General features: G+C 39.9%; 3 protein-coding genes across 4 annotated transcripts; all 3 read left to right on the forward strand.

The window, feature by feature from the left end:
• Positions 1 to 174: 174 nt before the first annotated feature.
• Positions 175 to 13,481, forward strand: LOC141574019 (uncharacterized). Of its 2 annotated transcripts, XM_074346924.1 has the most exons (4): positions 177 to 331; positions 6,056 to 6,117; positions 10,043 to 10,273; positions 13,259 to 13,481. In XM_074346924.1, exon 3 carries the CDS (start codon positions 10,058 to 10,060, stop codon positions 10,253 to 10,255), a length of 198 nt encoding a protein of 65 aa, XP_074203025.1. In that variant the 5' UTR covers positions 177 to 331; positions 6,056 to 6,117; positions 10,043 to 10,057; the 3' UTR covers positions 10,256 to 10,273; positions 13,259 to 13,481. The 2 variants fall into 2 exon arrangements, with proteins under 2 accessions (XP_074203024.1, XP_074203025.1); XM_074346923.1 differs by lacking the exon at positions 6,056 to 6,117 and having other exon boundaries at positions 175 to 331.
• On the forward strand, positions 13,301 to 13,481 carry LOC141574020 (uncharacterized). The gene is given in 1 exon segment (XM_074346925.1): positions 13,301 to 13,481. A coding segment is annotated over 1 exon segment (162 nt). The 3' UTR covers positions 13,463 to 13,481.
• Positions 13,482 to 13,617: 136 nt separating this feature from the next.
• MKKS (MKKS centrosomal shuttling protein) lies at positions 13,618 to 20,550 on the forward strand. Its single transcript, XM_010949989.3, has 4 exons — positions 13,618 to 14,668; positions 16,877 to 17,052; positions 17,995 to 18,105; positions 19,795 to 20,550. Exons 1-4 carry the CDS (start codon positions 13,681 to 13,683, stop codon positions 20,236 to 20,238), a joined length of 1,719 nt encoding a protein of 572 aa, XP_010948291.1. The 5' UTR covers positions 13,618 to 13,680; the 3' UTR covers positions 20,239 to 20,550.
• Positions 20,551 to 20,819: the final 269 nt, after the last annotated feature.

The following is a 20,819-nucleotide window of genomic DNA, read 5'->3' on the forward strand; positions in this document are numbered from 1 at the left end:
TACGTGCCTCTTAAGCGCTCACCATAAGGATGATACTAGGCCCTGACAAATCCATCTGATCTGTTGTTTTACGTTTTGCAGTTTCAACAATTTGCTGAGATTGACACTGAATAAGCTCCGCCCCCTGATCTTTCCGGTTCTCGGCGGAGAACTTCGCTATAACCCGGAGGAGCGGAACGTGAAAGGGGCGGCGCGAGCCGCAGAGCTGCGCATGCTCCGTCTCCAGGCGCGGGGCGTGGGTTGCCAGGACCGGCGGCAGCGGCTGCGTGGGGTTCAGCCTCGGGGGCCTGGTGGCGGCGGCGGCCGGGGCGGCGCAGCGGCTGGTGCGCAGGTGAGAGCGCCCGAACCTCAGGTGGAAAACCCAGCTCCCTACCCCGCCGAAGAGAGGAGTGGGGGGCTTGTTGGTGCCTCTGCCCCGCTCGGAAGGGTCACTGGTGTCCTCACTGAAGGATATTTGGGGGCGGGGATAAGGAGGAGGCTGGCTCCTTGGTAAGCTAGCGATCTTCCTTTAAAACAGCTTTAGGCAGTGAGTACTTGCTGCAGGAAGGAATGTGGATGGCGAGGAGGTTTTCCAGTGGCGTGGGTAGAGTTCCAGGTGTAGACGGTCCTCACTCTCCCCTCTGCGCGGCCACACCATAAAGGAGGCGGAAAAGGTGTCTAGTGAAAGCACCAATCGCACCTGCGCTGCCACCTGTGTCACTCCGGGAGGTGAGAGCCGCCCTCTGACGTGGAACTGGATGTCAGAAGTCTGTCCAGCAAGGTAGTGCCAGCTCTGAAAGCAGAAGCAGGACTCGGGGCTTTGGACGTGATGGGGATGGAAACCCTTTTGAGATGGAGACCTCCTGAGGTCATATGCTTCTTCCTCCCAAACTGGACCATGCCCAAATCCTAGTGCTGTTTCAGAAGCTCTCTGATACTGGCAGTTCCACTCATTCGTTAACATCCTCAGTTTATATTCATATTGGTCACACTGTGCTGAGTTAGCAGATACAGCAGTGACCGAGACAGGCATGGTCCCTGACTACATGGAGCTTATATTCAGTGGTGGGAGAGGAAGCAGTAAACAAGTCCATTGATAAGTGAACAGGCTGTTTTCCGGATCGTCCTAGCTTCGGTTTCCTGGGCTGCACACTCTAAGGAGATTTATGGGCAGGACATTTACTAGGGAGGACTTCTTGGTTCTTACCAAGGAGCAAAAGAAGCAGGACTGGGTGGATTAAAAAAAAAGTTGAGCTACAGAGTGGTCCCGAGCAGGGCCTCAGTACCGGTTTCACTGTAACTCTGGTGCTGGGTTGGCCTTTCAGAGTTGTCCCAAGCTGGAGGGAAGGGCCAGGCCTTTATACCCCTACATTGTTCAGTCATTGGATACCCATTGCCCTGGAAAGAAGGCATAACTTCAACTCTCTTCAGCCAGTCAATCCTGGCAGGGGACTGACAGCTGTCTCAGCACCCCCAGGAGCTTTAGTCAAACAGGAATCTCCAAAAGTGCCCATTTTCATACATTTTTGTATATGAGTTGTACTAAAGACAATGTACTACTACTAATTGCTGCCATGTATTGAACACTCACGTATCAGACACCGGACTAAGCAGTAAATACAGATGTTTATGTAGGCATCTTCATTATATGGCCCCGTGCTACATACAGACTATGAAATTAAGGCAGGAAAGAAGTAATTTGCCTGAGATCATAACTTGTGGTGGAGGTTAGCATTTGGTTCCCTTCATTACTCAAAGCCTCATCACACTAGGACTCTCTTGGCAACTTTTAACATTGTAAACTGTTATCAAAGAAACAAATATGAAATTATCACCCTGTCTTTGCTGTTTTGCTCCGTCCTTAAGTTTTCCTCTTTCCTTCATGATTAGCTTTCCTAGCGCTCACTGTAGGAGCCAGTGTGTTTTCTTTTCTATAACATCCTGGAATCTGATTATAGATCTACCGTACTCTAACCAAAATAGCCCCAAAGACCTCAGAACCTCTTTCTTGAGAATCTGGGTGTTTTTATTCACATCTAAATGGAAACTGCCTAGAAAAGTAAACCTCTCCTATGAGCCCACTTCCCTTAGTCATTCCAGACCTCTCCTGTAATGTTTGACTCCAGTAATGTTTCTTTCCTGTTAAAATAACCAAAATAATAATAACAGCTAATAGTCACTGAGTCCAGCCTAAGTGTCAGGCATTCTGCTAACTGCACAACTTTGTGACATGGATGTCATCATTCTCATTTTATGGATGATGGAACTGAGACATTGTGAGGCCAAGCAACTCATCCAAGGTAAAGAGGGAAGGCTGAGACTGAAAATCCAGACAGTCACATTCCACAACTCATCCCCTGAATCACTGTACAACAATGCACTTTTACTAAAGCAATCTGCCGTGCTTTACCTTCTGAAAAGGCAGGCAGGAACTAGCTCCTGATGGGCTTTTTATGCTGTACTAGGAAATTTAGATTTCGTCTTCTGGTCAAACATGTCACTGAAGACTTCTAAGCAAAGCAGAAACATAATCATATGTGTTGTTTTCCCTGAGGTGGCTGTGTTTAGAGGGTGGAGAATGGATAAGTGGGCAGTAGACGGGAACAGTGGTTCTCAAACCTTAAGCTTCAGAATCACCTAAATAATTTGTTAGAACTGAGGTTACCGGATCCCAGCCCTAGAGTACCAATTCAGTCGCCAGGGGCAGCCTGGGAATTGCATTTCTGCTAAGTTCCCAGATGCTGCTGCTGCTACCGGCAACCACACTGTGAGAACCATTGGGCTAGAAGCAAGGAGATCTTGTGAGGTCATGAGGGCCAGCTCTGTAGCTCTAGGGAGAAGTTATGTAAAAGAAATGTCATGTCAAGTGGAGGATTGGGGGACTGACTTGAAGAGGAGTATAAGGAACAGGGCAGAGTCCACTATGTCTAGATTTTTTAATTGAATGGCATGGTAGATAATGCCTTTTTTAAAAAAAAAAAACAGGAAGTAGACGAGGAATTGCAGTTTGGGAAGGAAAGAGGGTTCATTTTTATATGACATGAGTTTAGACGTTTAGACGTTTGTGGGAAACAGATACGTGGGTCTAAGCTGGAGATGAAGACATGGGTGTCTTTGGTGGATGCGTTAAAATAGAACCTTTAGATGTGAATGAGGCCACCCGGGAAACAAACACGGAGAGGATGGCTAAGGACAGGCCTTTGATACGAGTGAGTAGGTGGATGGAAACGGAGAGCCATTAAAGGAGACTGAGAAGGATCAAACTAGTCTTAAGTACTTAGTTTCAGGAACTGGAAAAATGCTGCAGAGAGATCAAGGAAAGGGAGAGATTGGTGATCTTCATAGTGAGAGCAGTTTCCATGGAGAGTGGAACAAAAGCAAATGACTTGGATTTGAAGATGGAAGTGGGCAGTGGTTCTAGAAACATGCTTTATTTGGAAGGAATCAGAATTTATAGTAGCTAGAAGGAAGGCTGGCAAAGGGCAGCTGCTTCAAGGAATTTGATTTTGGTTCTTTTCAATGGAGAAAAATGGTCAGGTTTTGCAGAGGAGGAAGAACTTTATGAGGGGCAGATGGGAGATAGAAGAGAGGGGACAATGGAGTTAGACCCCAGGAGACACCGGAGCAGGTGGGACTGACTGGAGCAGAGTTACCCCAAGTGCCACTTCTTCCTGTGAGACAGGGAGGGAGGAGATGAAGATGAGAAGCGAGGTGGAGAGGGTTTTAACAGGAAATGGAACTGCTCGTGTGCGCTTTCTGGCTGGCTGATGGGTCATCTGTGGAAACAAAAGGTGGAGGGTGAAATAGAAATCCCAAACATGATGAAGACAGAAACCAACCCTTTAGGGATTCAGAGCTGACCAGAGGAACATAAAATCATTGCTGTAGCACTGCGGGGCCAGTCAGCTGCACGTTTAATGTGGAACAGTGTCGTCTGTCTGCGTGATACCCTCTCCCCTTCCTCCACCAACCTCTGCATCAAAATGGTAGCCAGGTGTCAAAACAGTGAAAGGGGACGGAAAGGTTCTCAGACGACTCTAGAAACCAGAACAACTCTGCAAGACTTTCTGATAAACCGCAGCCTGGTAAGCTGACCAGCCCTTCCCCGTTAGGCACTAAGCACTTACTGTTCACATCATAGGCTGCCAACAGTTAGCAAAGCTGCCGCACAACACTGTGATGCTTTCAGTATATTATTTACTTATGAATATGTTGAATCCACAGTAACAGAGTGGGGGATAACGGAGACCGTACGATGCTTACACACAACCGTGTTCACTGCCACTGCACTGTACTCTGCCTAAGCCTGACCCGCTCCTGAGAGCACAGCCCAGCAACCGCCTGAAGGTCAACGTGACCTTGAATAGGGGGCAGGGGTAGGATTTTGCAGAATGGAAACTTGAGGACTCAGGTATTGTCCATTCAGTTCATCACGAGTTGACAGTAATGTTTTTGGTATGTGTGTTTTTACAAGATTAGAAGAGTTCAGCAAAACTGTTATTTTAGGTGATGGAGTTTTTTTAAAAAAAAAAGCAAACAAACTACTGTTCTCTTTGGTTTGCCAGTCAGTTGAATAGGCCTGAAGACCGTATGCAGTCCTTCCTGATACGTACACGAAAACTGCCAAAATGTGAAGTGCTGGGTTAGAAATTAAGGATAAAAAGAGCTATTTTCAGGGTCAGTAACTGGAATTCAGGAATGAAGAATTCATAAATAGTTAAAACCAACATTGTCATGGTAAAAGAAAAGACATTAAACCATTGCAGTAAACTTCATCAAATCTCCCAACACAAGAGCTGGGTTACTTAATTGTTCAGTGTTCTGTCTAGTGTTCTCTTCATGGGTTTAAGCTGCATTCAGCAATTTTTTTTTTAATTTTAAAAAATTACTATTTTTTTTCAAATGCTTTAAGCAGAGCAGCGATGAAGACAGATTAGCCACCTTACACTGTGTCCATAAAACCAGCAGATGGCGCCCAGCAAGCCCAGTAGCAAAATGAGACCCTTACACACAGATTGTTTCTGTGTCCAAGTTGTTGCAGGCTGATGGATAGCAAAACCTGGTGGTTTTAATTGGCATGATGCTACATAGAAAGAATAATCTGACAGCCAGAGCCAGGTTGTTTAAGGTGCTCTGGGAAGCTTAATTGATTTTTGCCTTTCACTTTACTGTCTGTGCAGTTCTACCACCAGGAAACCTTCATTTAGCTTGGAACGTAGCAGGTTGCAGGGGGCCTGCCCGAGGCCTTCGTGGTAGAAACTGCAGAGGCAGTGATCTCTGTCACACACATCGTGGGGAGGGAGAGTTGCTGTCCTGGACACAGTAATGCCTTAAATTTATAGCGTATTTGTGGTCGGAAGCCTGTATCTCAGTATTTTCCTTTCTGGGTCTTTATATGCACTCAAAAGGATTATAATATTTTAACGAGGCAGGCTTTTCTCCTTTCTGTTCATTCATCTCTCGCTATTACCTCTGCACTGAGAAGTAAGCAAAAAAACTGAACTAAAATTAGCCCGACTAATCTCAGTCTTAATAGATCATGGATGTGTGGTCAGAGGAGATAGACTTTTTTTAACACTTTCATTTTGGACCATGTGGCACAGACTGTTGACCTGTAATATGCCTGACAGGAGAAGCAGGAGTACATGCCAGGTGGAATGCCCTAGGTAGTTGACCTCTGACCCTCACAAGTGTGCACCTGCACCCAGAGTGTTCTTCTCCTCCATTGTTTCACGCGCTGGAAATTCTGCTTGACTCTGTTGCCAAAGCTGGGATGCTAATTCTTTACTTTTGAAAATTGCTTATTAGAAGACCAGTCAAGACTTTTAGAACTCCAGAACCTAAATTGAGTGCCACAATTCACAATAATTTTGTAATCAAATCATTTAGTGTTTCCTCATATGTAGTCTCATTAAATTGCTGTAAAATAAGATAAGAATATGAAACGGATAAAACCATCAGTATCAACTTTCTGTTTTAACTTAATGTAAGATTTACAGATCTCATTTCATTTCTCTTGGTTTCCTTCATCTTTCTAAGAGTTCCATACAGTTGTTTTTTTTAATTTGTTTTTTAGGAGTGTGTTTAAAGAACACATAGGAAAGATAAGAAGAGGGTAGAGCAGGTGCACTAAGGCAGGTAAGGAGAGCGAGGAAATCTGCTGTCATTTCTGTTGCTGCTTTTACTCCAAGCAAATTTGCAAAGCTCAGTGAATGAATAACATGCACTAACTTAGAAACCAGCCTGATGTTGCTTATCAGATCTGATCATTTTGAGCATATTGAGAAATTTTTGTTTCAGACTCAGGAATCTCTGGTGTCCATGAAATAGTTGCAGGCCACCTGGAATAACTTGTTGCCAAATGTTTGGGGGGAAAGGCCATCTCAAGATCGGCTATATTTAGCTTAATTTTCCAGTCCCAAGTTCTGCTCAGCACCATGAACCTTTGTAAAAGTCAGGTTTAAAAACTTTCTTAGGGGCTGGGGGAGGGTATAGCTCAGTGGTAGACTGTGTGCTTAGCATGCATGAGGTCCTGGGTTCAATCCCCAGTACTTCCATTAAAAAAGAATGAATAATAAATAAACCTAATTATCTCCCCCCTAAAGAAAAAAGATTAAAAATATAAAATATATATTTCAAAACAAAACAAAACTTTCTTGTAAGTTAATTTGAAAAATGAGTTAATTGTTGTTAAGAATTCTAGTAAGACTTTACATTATCCTGAGAAGCAGCATATAGAGGCTAAGAGCATGGACACTGGAGTATTTACCAGAAATAGTATTCTTAGCATATTCAGCAATAAAACATTGGAAAAAATCTCAAATTTCTATCAATCAGTGATCTGTCAGATTAGGACATCTCCATAAATCAAAAGCCAGTCACTAAAAATCATAATGAAAATTTGTATTCTTGGAGGGAAAAAAGCTTACAACACAGCATGTATATTATCACATTTTTGTTAAAACTAAAACGATTACAGATGTGTGTAGCGTTCTTTCCCTTATCACTGTATATTCTAACTTTAAAAATTAAGCCTGTATTATATTTTTTAGAAAAGGGTAGTGATGCTAATTTTCATTTTGAAAAAATTCCACAAAAAAAGACTTTAGAAGAAGAAAATGGGTTAAGTCAAAATTGTATCCCTAAAATATATCTGATTGCATTTAAAAGCCCAACAAGAAGATATGGAGAAAATAACACATTACTTCATTAACTGCTTCGTTGTCTTTTTTTGACAACGAGCAGTGAGCTTATTTAGTAAAGTCTAATGTGTCTGGCCCTGTGAGGTGGGTTATTCAAGCAACAGAATGCATGTAATATGCTGGAAAGCCATTAAGTGAAAGAAATGAATTAGGTTAAGGTTACTGTGCCATTTTACATTTTAAATCCATTTTGCTTGGCGGAGATGGACTGTTCCGTATATGGTGTGATACTTAGTGTTTTTATGGGATTTAAATATGAAGACTGTAAAAGTACCTCGTAAAGTAAAAGGCCCTATCATCCTGATCCTAATCGGTTTCCAGTCCTCTCAAAGGACAGCAGAATAATCATCGGAAAATAGTTACCTGCTCTCTCACCCCCATTAGCCGAATCAATATGTGAAATGTGAAGAATTTGAGTAAATGGGGGCATGTAGGTGTTGAGTGAACATTAAAGCAATTAATCATTAAGTCAGTTCACAGCATTTACTAACCAGGAAGTGATGTTCCTGGGCCTCAGTGATAATTGGCAAATAATGACTTTTCAGCCAAAACAGATACTAATTCCCAGGCTTAACTAAGCCTAAATCTAGAAAAAGATGCATAGATCCTTAAGTCATCCCAGTGGAAAAGAATAGTAGAATGTTAAACACAACATAAATAAAATGGAGCACCTCCTTTGTCCTTAACCCATGGGTGACCCGAAGATTTGTTGAGTAAAGGAAGACAACTTGATTCTAATCTGAGACTCTTCTCGAGGAAGGGTCACAGTACATCACATGACACACTGCGATCTACAGGGAGAGAACAGTACGCTTTTCAAACATTGCTGTTACAGCTTGTAGTTTAATTTGTTCTGGATTTTAGTTACTGAGTTATTCACCCCACCTTTATTATTATATCCTTTTATCCAAACGACTCTCTTTTCTATAAGCTGTTTTCCTAAAAGTTAATAATTCCAGGAAAAGTAGCAGACAGTAAGCAATGGTATGTTAGTGATCGTGAGACATAAGCGGTGAAGAGCAGAGATGCCATCTGTGAAAAGCACTGTGACTTGATAACCTCGGGTCGAGAGGGACAGAGTTAGAGGTGTTAAAGCCACCTTAAGTCCTGAGACTGGATATGAAGGACAGTATCTCCTACACCTTTACTCCAGGGTATTCTGTGGGCAGAACTGGCGCCAGTCAACACAAGCCACGTGACTTTGGTGTGGCCTCATTCCCTCCTCCCCTCTAGGAAGTAACCCTTACAGATTTTCCCTCATTACTCCAAGTCCCCCAGTGCCTCCCCTAATGGTTTTGCCACATCCTCAGATCGCAAGTGCTCTGAAGGCGCTTGCACAGCGGGCTTCACGATGACATAATCACAACACAATTATTTGTGATTGACTTTCTGCAAAGATAGAGCATAAGATGTCAATGAAAGTTATGGTCTCTAAAGGTTGCAAAAAGTGTATGGGACCCCAAAGCACTTTAGAAAAGAAAAGACCATAAAACACTTGCAGTTGCAAAAATGGCCATGTTTTCTCCATCTAGTAATTTGTTTAAGTTTTGCAATAAAGTCCTTATAAAATGTGAATTTAGACCTTGAGAAATGGTTTCTAATCCTGGGAATAATATATGTTCATAGGCATGACTCTAAGCCTTCTGTTTATTTTTAACATGTATATACCGAACACAGAGACAGTTCAGATATTTAGCTCATTAGTCCTGTGTTTTAATCTTGACTTAAAATGGAAGGAGTAAGTAAAAATTCTGTTCAGACATTTTTCTAATGGCATTCACACAAAATTACTGTTAAATTTCGTGATACAGAAACTCGTATACCCGCAGTTGAACCTAATTCTTAGTTTCCCCCATAGCGGAAGGAGCAGTCCTTATTGTCCTGTGCCCAGAGAGGAGCTTGGAGGGTCGGTCCATTCATTTCATCACAGGTCTATAAGCTAATCACCAAAGCCTAGTGGATGTCTTTTTTTTTTTTTTCAGTGGAGGTACTAGGGATTGAACCCAGGACCTTATGCATGCTAAGCATGCACTCTACCACTGAGCTACACCCATCCCCCTGAGCGTCCCTTAAGTAAAAAAGTATAAGAAGTCTTTAGTAGTTGTCCAGATTCAAGTACCCAAACCCAACAGATCATCAGAAACAGACTTCCTGGGCCACACTCCACATTTTCCAAACCAAAGATAGAGAAAAAAAATTATTCTCAATACTCCAGATAAGTTTCTTCATGTAAATTGGGTTGACAGTAACCCCTGTTGGGTATAGTTATTAGTGATAAGGATAAATACTTTAAAATGCAGTGGTAAAGAACATAAATGTGGAAATGGCGTTAATTCATAGAGTTCAAGCCAAAATTCTTTTGCTACAATTGGAATCCACGCATGACTCAATTTCAGTTCAAGCATCATCACTTACACTCTGTCAGAATGTAGCATCTGAATTCTTACTGCATTTTTAAGGATTGTCATTTGAGTCTTCTGTTAAAATTGTGACTAAATACAATTCTTTTAAAAAATCTAACTTCATTGTGGTTCAGAGAAAGTATAATTAACTATAAAATGAAAATCATATTGATGCATGAGTGTTTCCAAAGCTTCAGATGGCTTTCCCAGCAGGTAATGTTGCTCCTTTACAATTGCTGACTAGAAGTTTGGTATAATTGCTTTATAAGTTTCTCAAGCCTGATTTTCTGCTATCCCTTTAAGTCTACAGCACATTTCTCTGTTAATTAACATTGCAATAGACTGTAACTAAAAACGTAATAGTCAGCTTTTCTTAGTGCAGTATTCTGCTTATGGTGGCTTATAGATGTAATTTGAGGAATCTTTCTGATTTTGTTTCAACTATTGATTTTTTCTTAGGTGCACGAATGCTGAATGACTATGAGCTTTCAGAACTTCTGGAGAGACTACAAAGTTCTGGCAGTTATGGTACCTTTGGTTGTATTCCTACATTTTGGGTGGCACAGAATCAAGAGCAGCCCTGTTTTCCAAAATCCTAGGAAGGGCAACCTTTCTGAGCCAGACAGCCTGGCACTCACACATCCTGAGAAGAACCACCTTCAAGGGAAATAGCAGGCCTGCGAGCTTCAGGTGGGTTTCCTTTAATATGATCGACCAAATGGCGTGTTCCAACAAAGGGAAACCTAATCTTTAAGGAAGTATAGGGCTCAGGCAAGAAAAAGCCTAAGTTGGTAGGTTACCGGTTGTTTTTATTAATGAACCACTGGCAAAATATTATCCTACAGATGCTTCTAGAAAAGTGTGTTCCTCAGAAACCTTTGACACTTGCCAGGCAGAGTCACTTGGATGAAAAGAGGAGGGGCAGTCAGTCCATTATGTCCTGCCCTTTTCGCTGGCAGTGTCACTGGGATCATGAGTGTGTCCAAAGGAGCAGTTGTCCCCTCGTCTTAAATCCATGCTGGAGCTGATAAATCTGTAACTTGCAAAAGGTTCTTTTCTTTATTATTGTTGTTCTCTGTTTTTTCCAAGGTAAATAAAACTAATTGTATTTATTCCTTAGTGTCTACAGCCGGCCCTCCGTATCCACAGGTTCCCTATCCACACATTTAACCAACCACAGATAAAAAAAAAAAAAAAAAAAATTCAGAAAGTTCCAAAAAGCAAAGCTTAAATGCCACACTGGCAACTATTTACATAGCATTTACATTGTATTAGGTATTATAAGTAATTTAAAGATAACTTAAAGTATGCGGGGGGGGGTGTGCCTAGGTTGTATCCAAATACTGCCCCATTTTACGTGAGGGACTTGAGCATCTGCGAATTTTGGTACCCACAGTGGGTCCTGGAACCAATCCCCCGTGGATGCTGAGAAATGGCTGATGTTTCAGCTTCAAAATAATTTTTTTACTTTTCTGAGCCACTGAAATAAGAGGATATAGTTATATAATTCAGGTCTGTAGTCCCATATGAATAATTCCAAAATCCAGAAAGTTCTAAAATCTGAAAAGTTTTATCATAACTACTTAGGTAGCTGATCTTAACAGATATGAGGCAGTTTATAGTCTTTATTCCACTTAATATGAAAATTTTAGTTTCACTGCAGAAATACTGTGTTTGATTACAGTCATGTAGCTTTACTGTCATTTTAATCATTATTCTTCACTGCAAAAAGCCCATCTGCCAGGCCTCTGCATCCAGGAATAGTCAGGGCCATTCACGTGGTGGTAAGTTTTGGAATAATGGGTCACATTGTTTTGAAAAAAGGAAATATAGCTGAACCAACACTTCCAAATATACTCTATAAGCCAGCCCTGTGTTTCGTTTCTTTTTTTTTTTTTTTTCCATTGTACATTATTTTGTCTAGATCTAGACATAAGACCACAAAACAGCAAGTTTTGACATCCTAAAAATGATTCGGGAATCACCAACACTTTCAGTGATTTCTTCCTTTCTCATTTTTTAGAGATAGTAGCCAAAAGATGTGGCTACTGGTCTCACCACCACAAGAGTGTTAGAGATGCCAATTTGACATTCTACTTTTGAAAAATTGTGTATCCCTGTTATGCATTGAAAAATAGCTAGAGAAATCGTTTTATTGATCACAATCTCTGTTATGATTTGTGGTTTGTGTGTGTGTGTGTGCGCATGTGTGTTGTAATAGGCAAATTTACATATGAAAGTCACCTCACTACAGTTTCATTTAAATGTATTTCACAGATTTTGCAGTATCTAAAATAACCAATGAAATAACATTTAAGGACCGTGGCTGTTCCTTGCATAAGATGAACAGAAACATTTTTTCCTCCTCATGCTATTAAAAAAAGATGACTGTGGCATTGTCACTGCAGGGAGAAAGCTGGCCATCATTGTCTGCACTTTATTTGGGCCTAGTTGCCATGGTTACAGCCCTTTAAGTAAACTGGGAGGAGTGGTAACCAAAATAACACTTTGCATAACATTCCTTTGTTCTCGTCACATCTTCTTTGCACATCTTCAAATCACCTTCCTGGCCTGTATCGTACTGTGCCAGCGTCTGCTCTAGGTAGTACTGTAGTCTGGGTAGTTTAATTAATTTTACTTACACTAGATACTGTCCAAGTGGTTAGCATACTTAGCATATTCCTGAAAATAACTAATAATTGGCTGAACCTTTACCTTCAAAGCACCAAGCCTCAACAGACAAGGTCCATGACCAGAGATTTTTATTCTTCCTGCATACTATTCTGGTATCAGAATTTTGTGCCTCAGGCAGGCTACTTCCAGCCTTGTTGAGAGAATCAGAGCAAGGGCTAGCACGCTTGGTAAATAGTAACCAGTAATCTATCTACTGTCATTTACAGTGTTTATACTCTTTGAGATCAAATTGCAAATCAGATCCTGTTTTTCTCCTTGTCATCCAGCACATTTCCTGGTTTTTGTGTTTATTGTCATCAACCAGAATTTGGGGGAGAATTAGTTGTAGGACATAAAACTGAAAATCATTCATTGATAGGGTAAAACTACAGAAAATTGCCCTGATTTTAGCCAAATATTTAAAACATGGTTTATTCTTCAGTAAATGTGTCATGCAGATTTATCCAGCCAGACGCAGACTGTACATTAGGCAGTGTCTGTATTAGGGATACTGATGGTTACCTCATTTTCATAATTACTGACAAGCAGGATTTGATGTAAATGCAGTTTTATTCAGACCTAAGGTTTCCATGCAAACCAAAATTCGAGAAAAAACAATATTAGCTCTTTCTGTAAGAGAATAAAAACATTTAGGACTTTTTTTTTTTTAACTCAGAGACCAAATTCTGTGAGTTTGATTATATAGCATTTCTCTTCTAGAAGCATCATATTCAAATAATGGTACTTCTGGGTTTCTAGCGATGTTGTACTTTCCGAAATTATTAAAATGTCAGTACTTTTTCTTGTCGGGATTCATCAAAGAACAAAGAAATGAATGTTTAGTCTAAATTGATTTACATTTTTCATTTTCTGGAGGTTTGTGCCAGTAATTCCTTTTTCTAAAGAAGGAGCAGAGCATTAAAATGAATGATTTTTAAACTACAACCTATAAAATCTTTTGGAATTATTTCTCTAATATGTTTTATTTTTATTTTCTTACAGAAGGAAGCAGCTTTGAAGCTGAACTTGAGATTGAAAGAAGAGATGAAAAACACAAGTTGGATCAGAAAGAACTGGCTTCTTATAGCTGGGGTTTCTTTCATAGGTGTCCATCTCTGAACGTATTTTATACAGAGGGCTGCAAAACAGTCTGTAAAATCTCAGTCTGGAGTCAACCAAAGGAGTTTGAATAATGAAGTAAAATAAATATTTGGAATTACTAATATGTCATTAAATCGTCACGTGCTCATTAGCTTCGCAAACACAGAGCTAAGTATTTCACTTTATAGCCACAGTGCAACATATTCAGGTTTTCATTCCCCAAAGAATCATTTTGTTAAACATTAAACCCCAGGACAACACAGTAAATCAAAAACTATGGCTAACAAAATAAAAGCCGTCTTCACAGTTCACCCCCTGAAGTAATGATGTCTCGTGTAGAAGCTAAAAAGCCGTCATCCTGTGAAAGTGAACCACTGACAAGTGAGAGAGTCAGGGTCACGCTCTCCGTCTTGAAAGGAGTCATGACATCGTGCTACGGCCCGGCTGGCAGGCTGAAGCAGCTGCACAACGGCCGCGGGGGCTCCGTGCGCACAACCTCCCAGTCGGCGGCCCTGCTCACCGGCCTGCCTGTCAGCCACCCCGTCCTAAAGATCCTGGTAGCTTCCGTGCAGAATCACGTGTCCTGCTTCAGCGACTGTGGCCTCTTCACAGCCATTCTCTGCTGTAACCTGGTTGAAAATGTTCAGAGAATAGGCTTGCCACCCACCACTGTCATTAAATTAAACAAGCATCTTCTGAGCCTCTGCACCAGTTACCTAACGTCGGAGGCTTGTGGTTGTCGAATCCCGGTCGACTTTAGCTGCACTCAGATACTCCTCTGCTTGGTGCGCAGCATATTAACAAGTAAACCTGCCTGTATGCTCACCAGAAAGGAAATCGACCATGTCAGTACTCTGATTCTGAGAGTCTTTTTGCTTACAATTCCAGAAAATGCCAAAGACCGCATCATTTTAGGGAAGAGTGTAATTATCCCTTTAAAAGGTCAAAGAGTTACAGATTCGACGGTATTACCTGGAATACTTATTGAAATACCAGAAGTTCAGTTGATGAAGATATTACCAATCAAAAAATCAGATTCCTTCAAGGTGGCGCTCTTTTGTGCGTCTTTATCTGGAGACCTTTCCGATACTGGAGAAGGAACTCTGGTGGTCAGTTACAGGGTTTCTCTTGAAAACGCAGTCCTGGACCAGTTGCTTAACCTAGGAAGACAGCTAGTTAGTGATCACGTAGATCTGGTCATGTGCCAGAAAGTTATACACCCATCTTTGAAACAGTTTCTCAGAACCCATGGTGTTACTGCCATAGACAGAGTTGGAGTGGCTCTGATGGAACCCCTGAGTAAAGCGACAGGTAAAAACCAATCTCCGCTTTTGCCCCTCATACTTAACAGATCACTTCTTTGGAGCAGGGCTATTCTCAGTGTGTGTCACTGTTAACATCTTGAAAAATTTGAAAACCTGCCAACTTCACAGCACATGTGAGTATCATTTCTGGCAGAAAAGATTGTTTCTGAAAAAGATCAGTATTGTTCACTTACTAAAAGTTGAGTGATTATGACTCATTTCTATGTATTTTCCAGCCCCCAAATGTATTGCCAAGTCTGTCATAACCTAAAACTATTAACCTCCAAGCATTTTACAGATTGTTGAGAAATCTAATACTCTCTTAAGCATATAAAGGTTTTCATACTTTAAACAAAATTCTACTTGCCTTTTACAAAGCTCTTAAGTCACATTGTATTCAGAAGGAAATTCTTCAGCTAGAATATCCCCTTCACTTTTACCTAACTCCAGCAAACAACTGCTTCTACCTAACTAGGGCCTCCTAATTAAGTGTGTGTGTGTGTGTGTGTGTACACATGCTAGCTTTAACCCAGATAATTCCAGCTGAGTTCCTTGCTGGGGCCATCTTTTTTTCACTGCTTAACAATACACCTGGTCCACAACAGGGGTTCTGAAATGTTTGTTTAATTAACAGTAATGTATTTATTAAAACAGAGACTCATAACAGGCCAGAAATTCACTCTATCTCACAAACTCAGCAAATTAAAAAGCAGATGTAAGATTGGTAGTCACCTGTCGGAGCCAAAGAGAAATTGACATGCTGATGAGGTCTGATTGGAGCCACCTTTCGGTATCTCCCACTGCGCTGACAACCTGTCAGAAAGACAGTCATTTCATTCTGATCAATTTCAATTCATAAGTTATTAGACTTAAAGGTTCAAGTCTAATAAGTTATATTTAAACTGTTGAAGTTGACTGTTTTTAGTCTTATAAATTATCAATAGGAGAAATATGAATGCCAGTGTTCAATCCCTAATATCTCTGGGCTATCGCCCTACCTCTGTAAGACTGTCAGATGATTGTCAGAGCAGAAGTTAGTAAGAAATAATGAAATTGTTTTTTGGAGCTCATTGGTGATGTAGGTCAGACGCATCCTTAAATATTTCCTGGCTTTTCATGAATTGGGGCATTTCCAGTTGTGAATATTGGGTGTTACAGAGTCTGCAGTCAGTCTTTAAACTATGAAGCTTTTTCCCATGGGAACAGTATTCTAAGTAGGTACTGGGTCTCCACACCAGTTTTTAGATCTTCAGAAGTAAAGAAGAAAGGATGTTCAAAGAAGTGAACTTGTTCAAGATTATTTTCTGGGTGTTTACAAAGTTTGAGTAGCAAGTATTCTTAGACATTATTGCTTTAACTCCAGTAGTTTGAAAGAGGAAACTTGCCCAAATCAGTGCATTGCTAAGGGTTACAGTTTTAATCATAAGATTTTAAACTAGCATTGTTACTTAGAGAAGTTTTGTGCTGTTGTTAACGTAACTGTACTACATTTAGAGATTTTAGAAACCTTCAAGTCATCCTAAGTTCTCATTTATTCATATTTTTATTAATTGGAGTTTTGTAAAATTTTACTATTTTACCTGTGTAGGGGGAGGGCAAAATATATTAAAGAATAACAAAGTGAAATAAGAATGTCACATACTTAATTTTGGCATAATTTAGGTAGTTGTTTGCATGCTAACAGTTGCTAGACAAAAAAAAAAAAACAAAAAAAAAAAACCTACATATTCACTAAATAGAGCCCCAAAGGAATTTGGCTACACAATTATTTGCATAGCTTTATTTGTGTGTTTCAGGTAAAAATAACACCTTTTTGAAAATAACCTGTCTCCTCACTTCATCCTTATTCCAGATTAGTGGGGTTCTTAATTTGGGGTCTTTGATCCCTGCATGGGCTACCAGGGTTCCTGGACTTCCTGAAAATGTATGTAAAATTGTGTGTGCCTTTTTCTGGAGAGTACAAGGTGGCTTCTAACAGATGCTTAAAAGAAATCCATAAACCAAAATAACCTCTGCTTTATTCACTTTAATAACAAAACACTAGTTAATTCATAGGTTAAAGAAGATGCATCTTGTTATTTATCCTAAATTTCATATTTTAAATGATATGCAGTGGGACTTTATATTAGCTAGGAGTAAATATTGTAATTTTAAATGATTGTCTGCTCTATCTTTACTCATAAATTTGTATTTCCTAAACTCTTTTTAAAAACAGGAACACAGCCTATTGGTTCCTTAGCCTCAATCTCTCCCAGTAGTTATGGAAGTGTGAAAGATTTGGGCACTGCAAAATTTGGCAGCAAACGTTTTTTTCATCTTATTCCTAATGAAGCAACTGTCTGCAGCTTGCTTCTCTGCAGCAGAAATGACACTGCCTGGGACGAGCTGAAGGTAAGCACTAAAGTTTGAATTTCATGTCTGAGGCAGGGATTAAATAGTCACTCAGGCAGATATGATGGTTTTTTTTCACAGCATTGAGCTGTGCTTTTTTTTTTTTTCTTTCCTTCATAACTCCCCCAGGTGGTATAGAAAGCAAAAAACAACAAAAATGTGAGGATTAAAGTCACAAGTAAGCTGATTTAATTGCCTGGGACATTACACTAGACTTGGCATTTGTTGCCTCTGATTATTTCTAGTATTCTACAAAGGAATCCAAAAGTCCTTGATGGGAACTTTTCTTAAGAAATTAACTTGAATTGTGTACTTGATGATGCTAATGTATATGAATAATTCATTTAGAAATAGGTCCCCAGTTACACCCATCATCTACCTGTTAACAGAGCGTGTTGTTCCTGAACAGCAGGAACACATGCAGCTTTTATACAAGAGACGTGATGACCTACGGTATTGGTCACAGCCTTAAGGAGCGCGTGCTCAAGAGTATATCCTTGGTGAATAGTCAAGGTCTGTGTGTTTTTATTTCTGCTGGGTTGGATCATTTCAATAGCAACTTGAAATAAATTCTATAGCATTTATAGAACTAATTCATTTAGATTGAAATACTTTGTGGGGTAGGAGTACTATCACGCCTCGCTGACCCGGTTGTGAGACCATCCCTTTGTGAGTCTCAGTTTGAAGAACCAAATGTGTATGAGAGAAGATAATAATCTGGTCCATGAAAACAAACTTCTGGCTAAAGTACTGTTTAATCTCTAATCTTTATCCTTCTAAAATGTATTCATCACATGGCAACCTTGGCGACGCTGGTTTTGTTCTTTTGCAGTTAAAGTCAGGCTCCTTGAGCCCACTGTCTAAGTTGCCTTGAGAACATGGTTATCTTCCTTTGTGTTTCTGACGTCAGTGTCTGGTTCTGATGATTTGTTTCTTTTTTAGCTCACATCTCAAACAGCACTGCATGCTCTGCAGCTAACAATCAGGGAGCCGTGTGTCTTGCTGGGAGGTGGCTGTACTGAAACTCATATGGCGGCGTATATCAGACACAAGGTAGGTTAGACCGTCCTTCCTAGACCATCTGAATTCTCAGTAACATTCATTTTATAAGATAATAAGCTAAATCAGAATACCCTGGGGCCCGTGGTGCTTAATTTCTCAGTAATCTAAATCAAATACTGTATTTGAAAATACTCGAGAAAAATAACACTTTCAAATCTAAGGCCTTTATCACAGTGATTACTATTAACCCAACTTTTAGCAAATGATCACATTTTTTGACTATTGTCTAAATAGATAGTGCGTGTTGAAATGAGCCTTTTGTTGATGGGAGCTGTCATCTTAGAGATCTCGGCTGCTGTAGTACAGTCATCGTTGATATTCACAAAGATTCTATGAAAAACTTCAGAACCTTCTGGATCTTCAGGAGGAAACTTAATTTCATTTACTAAAGCATTCTCATTGTTATCTTCTATTATAATCTCTAAATTGATATTCATTTATGGTATAGATTCATTCTATTAAATAGAATTTTTAAATTAATCTATGAAACTCTATTTCCCGACAACAGATAAATTTAGTGCATCATAGTTCTTGTTATTTCATTAACACTGATCTAGTTTATTTGAAAACGGGTACAAAAAATTATGTGTTTTCCAAGTATTTGCAGTTGACTCTTCGGTGACTCAGGAGTACAGAGCTCCCAGTGGATGCCTGAGATTGCTGACAGTGTAAATGTTTTTTATAGACATGCCCTGCCCTGCTTCCAAGTAATTAAAATCTGTTTGATGATGAAGCCCATTCTTGAAAAGTTATCAGAATAAACATTATGAAAAACAAAACCACTGCTAATCTGTTGATGCTGAATGGACAATAATATTGTCTGCAAATGAGACTGAGTAAACTAGAATACATGTGTTGGAGAAGGAAGATGTCTTAAGAAGGATTTTGAAGCGACAATAGAGCATTGAAAATATGGGAGAAGAATATGCACTAGAGATTATCTCATCTGGTTCCAACCTCTTGGGCACAAGAAAAAAGTGGTCACTGCTTTTAAGTAATTAGTATATGGGTTTCTATCATTCAAGTATTAGGTTGCTAATGTATTACTTTTTCTACCATGAAATTTCCAGGAAAATCTTTTTAGAACAGTGGAATAAATGCAGTTCAAAGTTATATTACCTTCTCTTTACTTTAAAGAGAAGAACAGTTATTTTTTTAACATTTTTTATTGATTTATAATCATTTTAGTTATTTTTTAAAAATTAATGTGAAAATGACACACGTGCTTCAACGGTTTTTCTCTTAGTAATAACACGTATGTTGTCACGTTAAACAAATTCCAAACATTTGCTGAGTATAGATAAGTACTTCTTTTGGGGTATTAGTCTTCACACGCTTCCTCCCATGTGGACGGAACCTGTGATTCATGTCCTGTGCCTTGTTCTTCATGTATTAAGGAGGCACTATTGGGCAGTCATTCAGAATAAGTTGATGGTGGGGTTTATTCTGCTTCATTCATTCTGAGAACATGACTGCTAGCATGTGTTTCTACTGTAACAGCGAGGTTAGGGGGTTAGCCTGGCCAGCTGGCCCCATACATGCCCTTTACCTTGTGCCAAACCCCTAAGTGAGTGAAAGTACTTTATGAATAGAGGTTTGGCCATGTATTGTATTTTTCAGAAACATTTTTATAGTATTAGTTGCTCTGTCTGTGTCTTCAATGGTCTTATTACTCTTTAGACTCGTAGTGAGCCGGAAAGCATTCTTCAGGATAGCGCATGTACCCAGACGGAACTTCAGTTGATTTCCGAAGCCTTCTGTGGTGCCCTCGAATCTGTCGCTGGCTCTCTAGAACACGATGGAGGTGAAATGCTCACCGACGGGACGTACGGACACTTTTGGTCAGTTCAGGCAGATTCTTCCTCTGTTGTGAATTGGCCGGATTTGCTTTCGAGATGTGGCTGCGGACTACATAGCTGCCGCGGAGAACTCGGCTGGTCTTTCTTGAGGAGTCCCTGTCCTCCTTTCTCGCCAGTTACCTGCCTTCCTCCCCACGAAGCTGCAGGCGCAGCCAATAACCTGACCTTGGACTGTTTCACCGCGAAGCTTAGCGGCCTACAGGTGGCTGTGGAGACTGCCAATTTGATTTTGGATCTTTCATATGTCATTGAAGATAAAAACTGATGTAAAAGAATAGCATGGTTATATTGCAAGGAAAAAAAAAACTAGTGAGGTGTCACTAAAAGATGTTCTGTTTCAAAGACCTGTTCTGTATATTTGGACTGATGGGTCATAAAACTATTGATTTACTTACTTAAGGAAAGGAGACTTGATTCTTGAATAGAAATACCATAGAAAAATAAAAATATGAAACATTGTTACAGATATGGTAATTAGCCAAGGGATTCCACACATACCACTGTACATTGTTCTCAATTTTTGTTCTTGTCATTTGACATCATTCTAAGAATATACAGAAATTTAAAAAATTCCTAATCTATGTTCTTGCTTGGATATTCTTATTAGAGTTATTTTTTTAGTTTGTTGTAATTACATATGTTTAAAGGACAAAAATAGATTCCAAAGTATCATAAAGCTTCCCGTACATACCGCTCACTCAAAAGAAATATTCAAACCACACATTTAGTAAAATTTCAGAGTTTTTTACCTGAGACTGTATCATTCAGTGGTTGGGTAATTGATGTAGAAGCCAGTCTACCTGCAGTTGCTAGTTTGTATCACAGTCCTTCATTCATTTTGTGGAA

This window comes from Camelus bactrianus, chromosome 19, assembly GCF_048773025.1.
Source record: "Camelus bactrianus isolate YW-2024 breed Bactrian camel chromosome 19, ASM4877302v1, whole genome shotgun sequence".
Lineage (NCBI taxonomy): Eukaryota > Metazoa > Chordata > Mammalia > Artiodactyla > Camelidae > Camelus > Camelus bactrianus.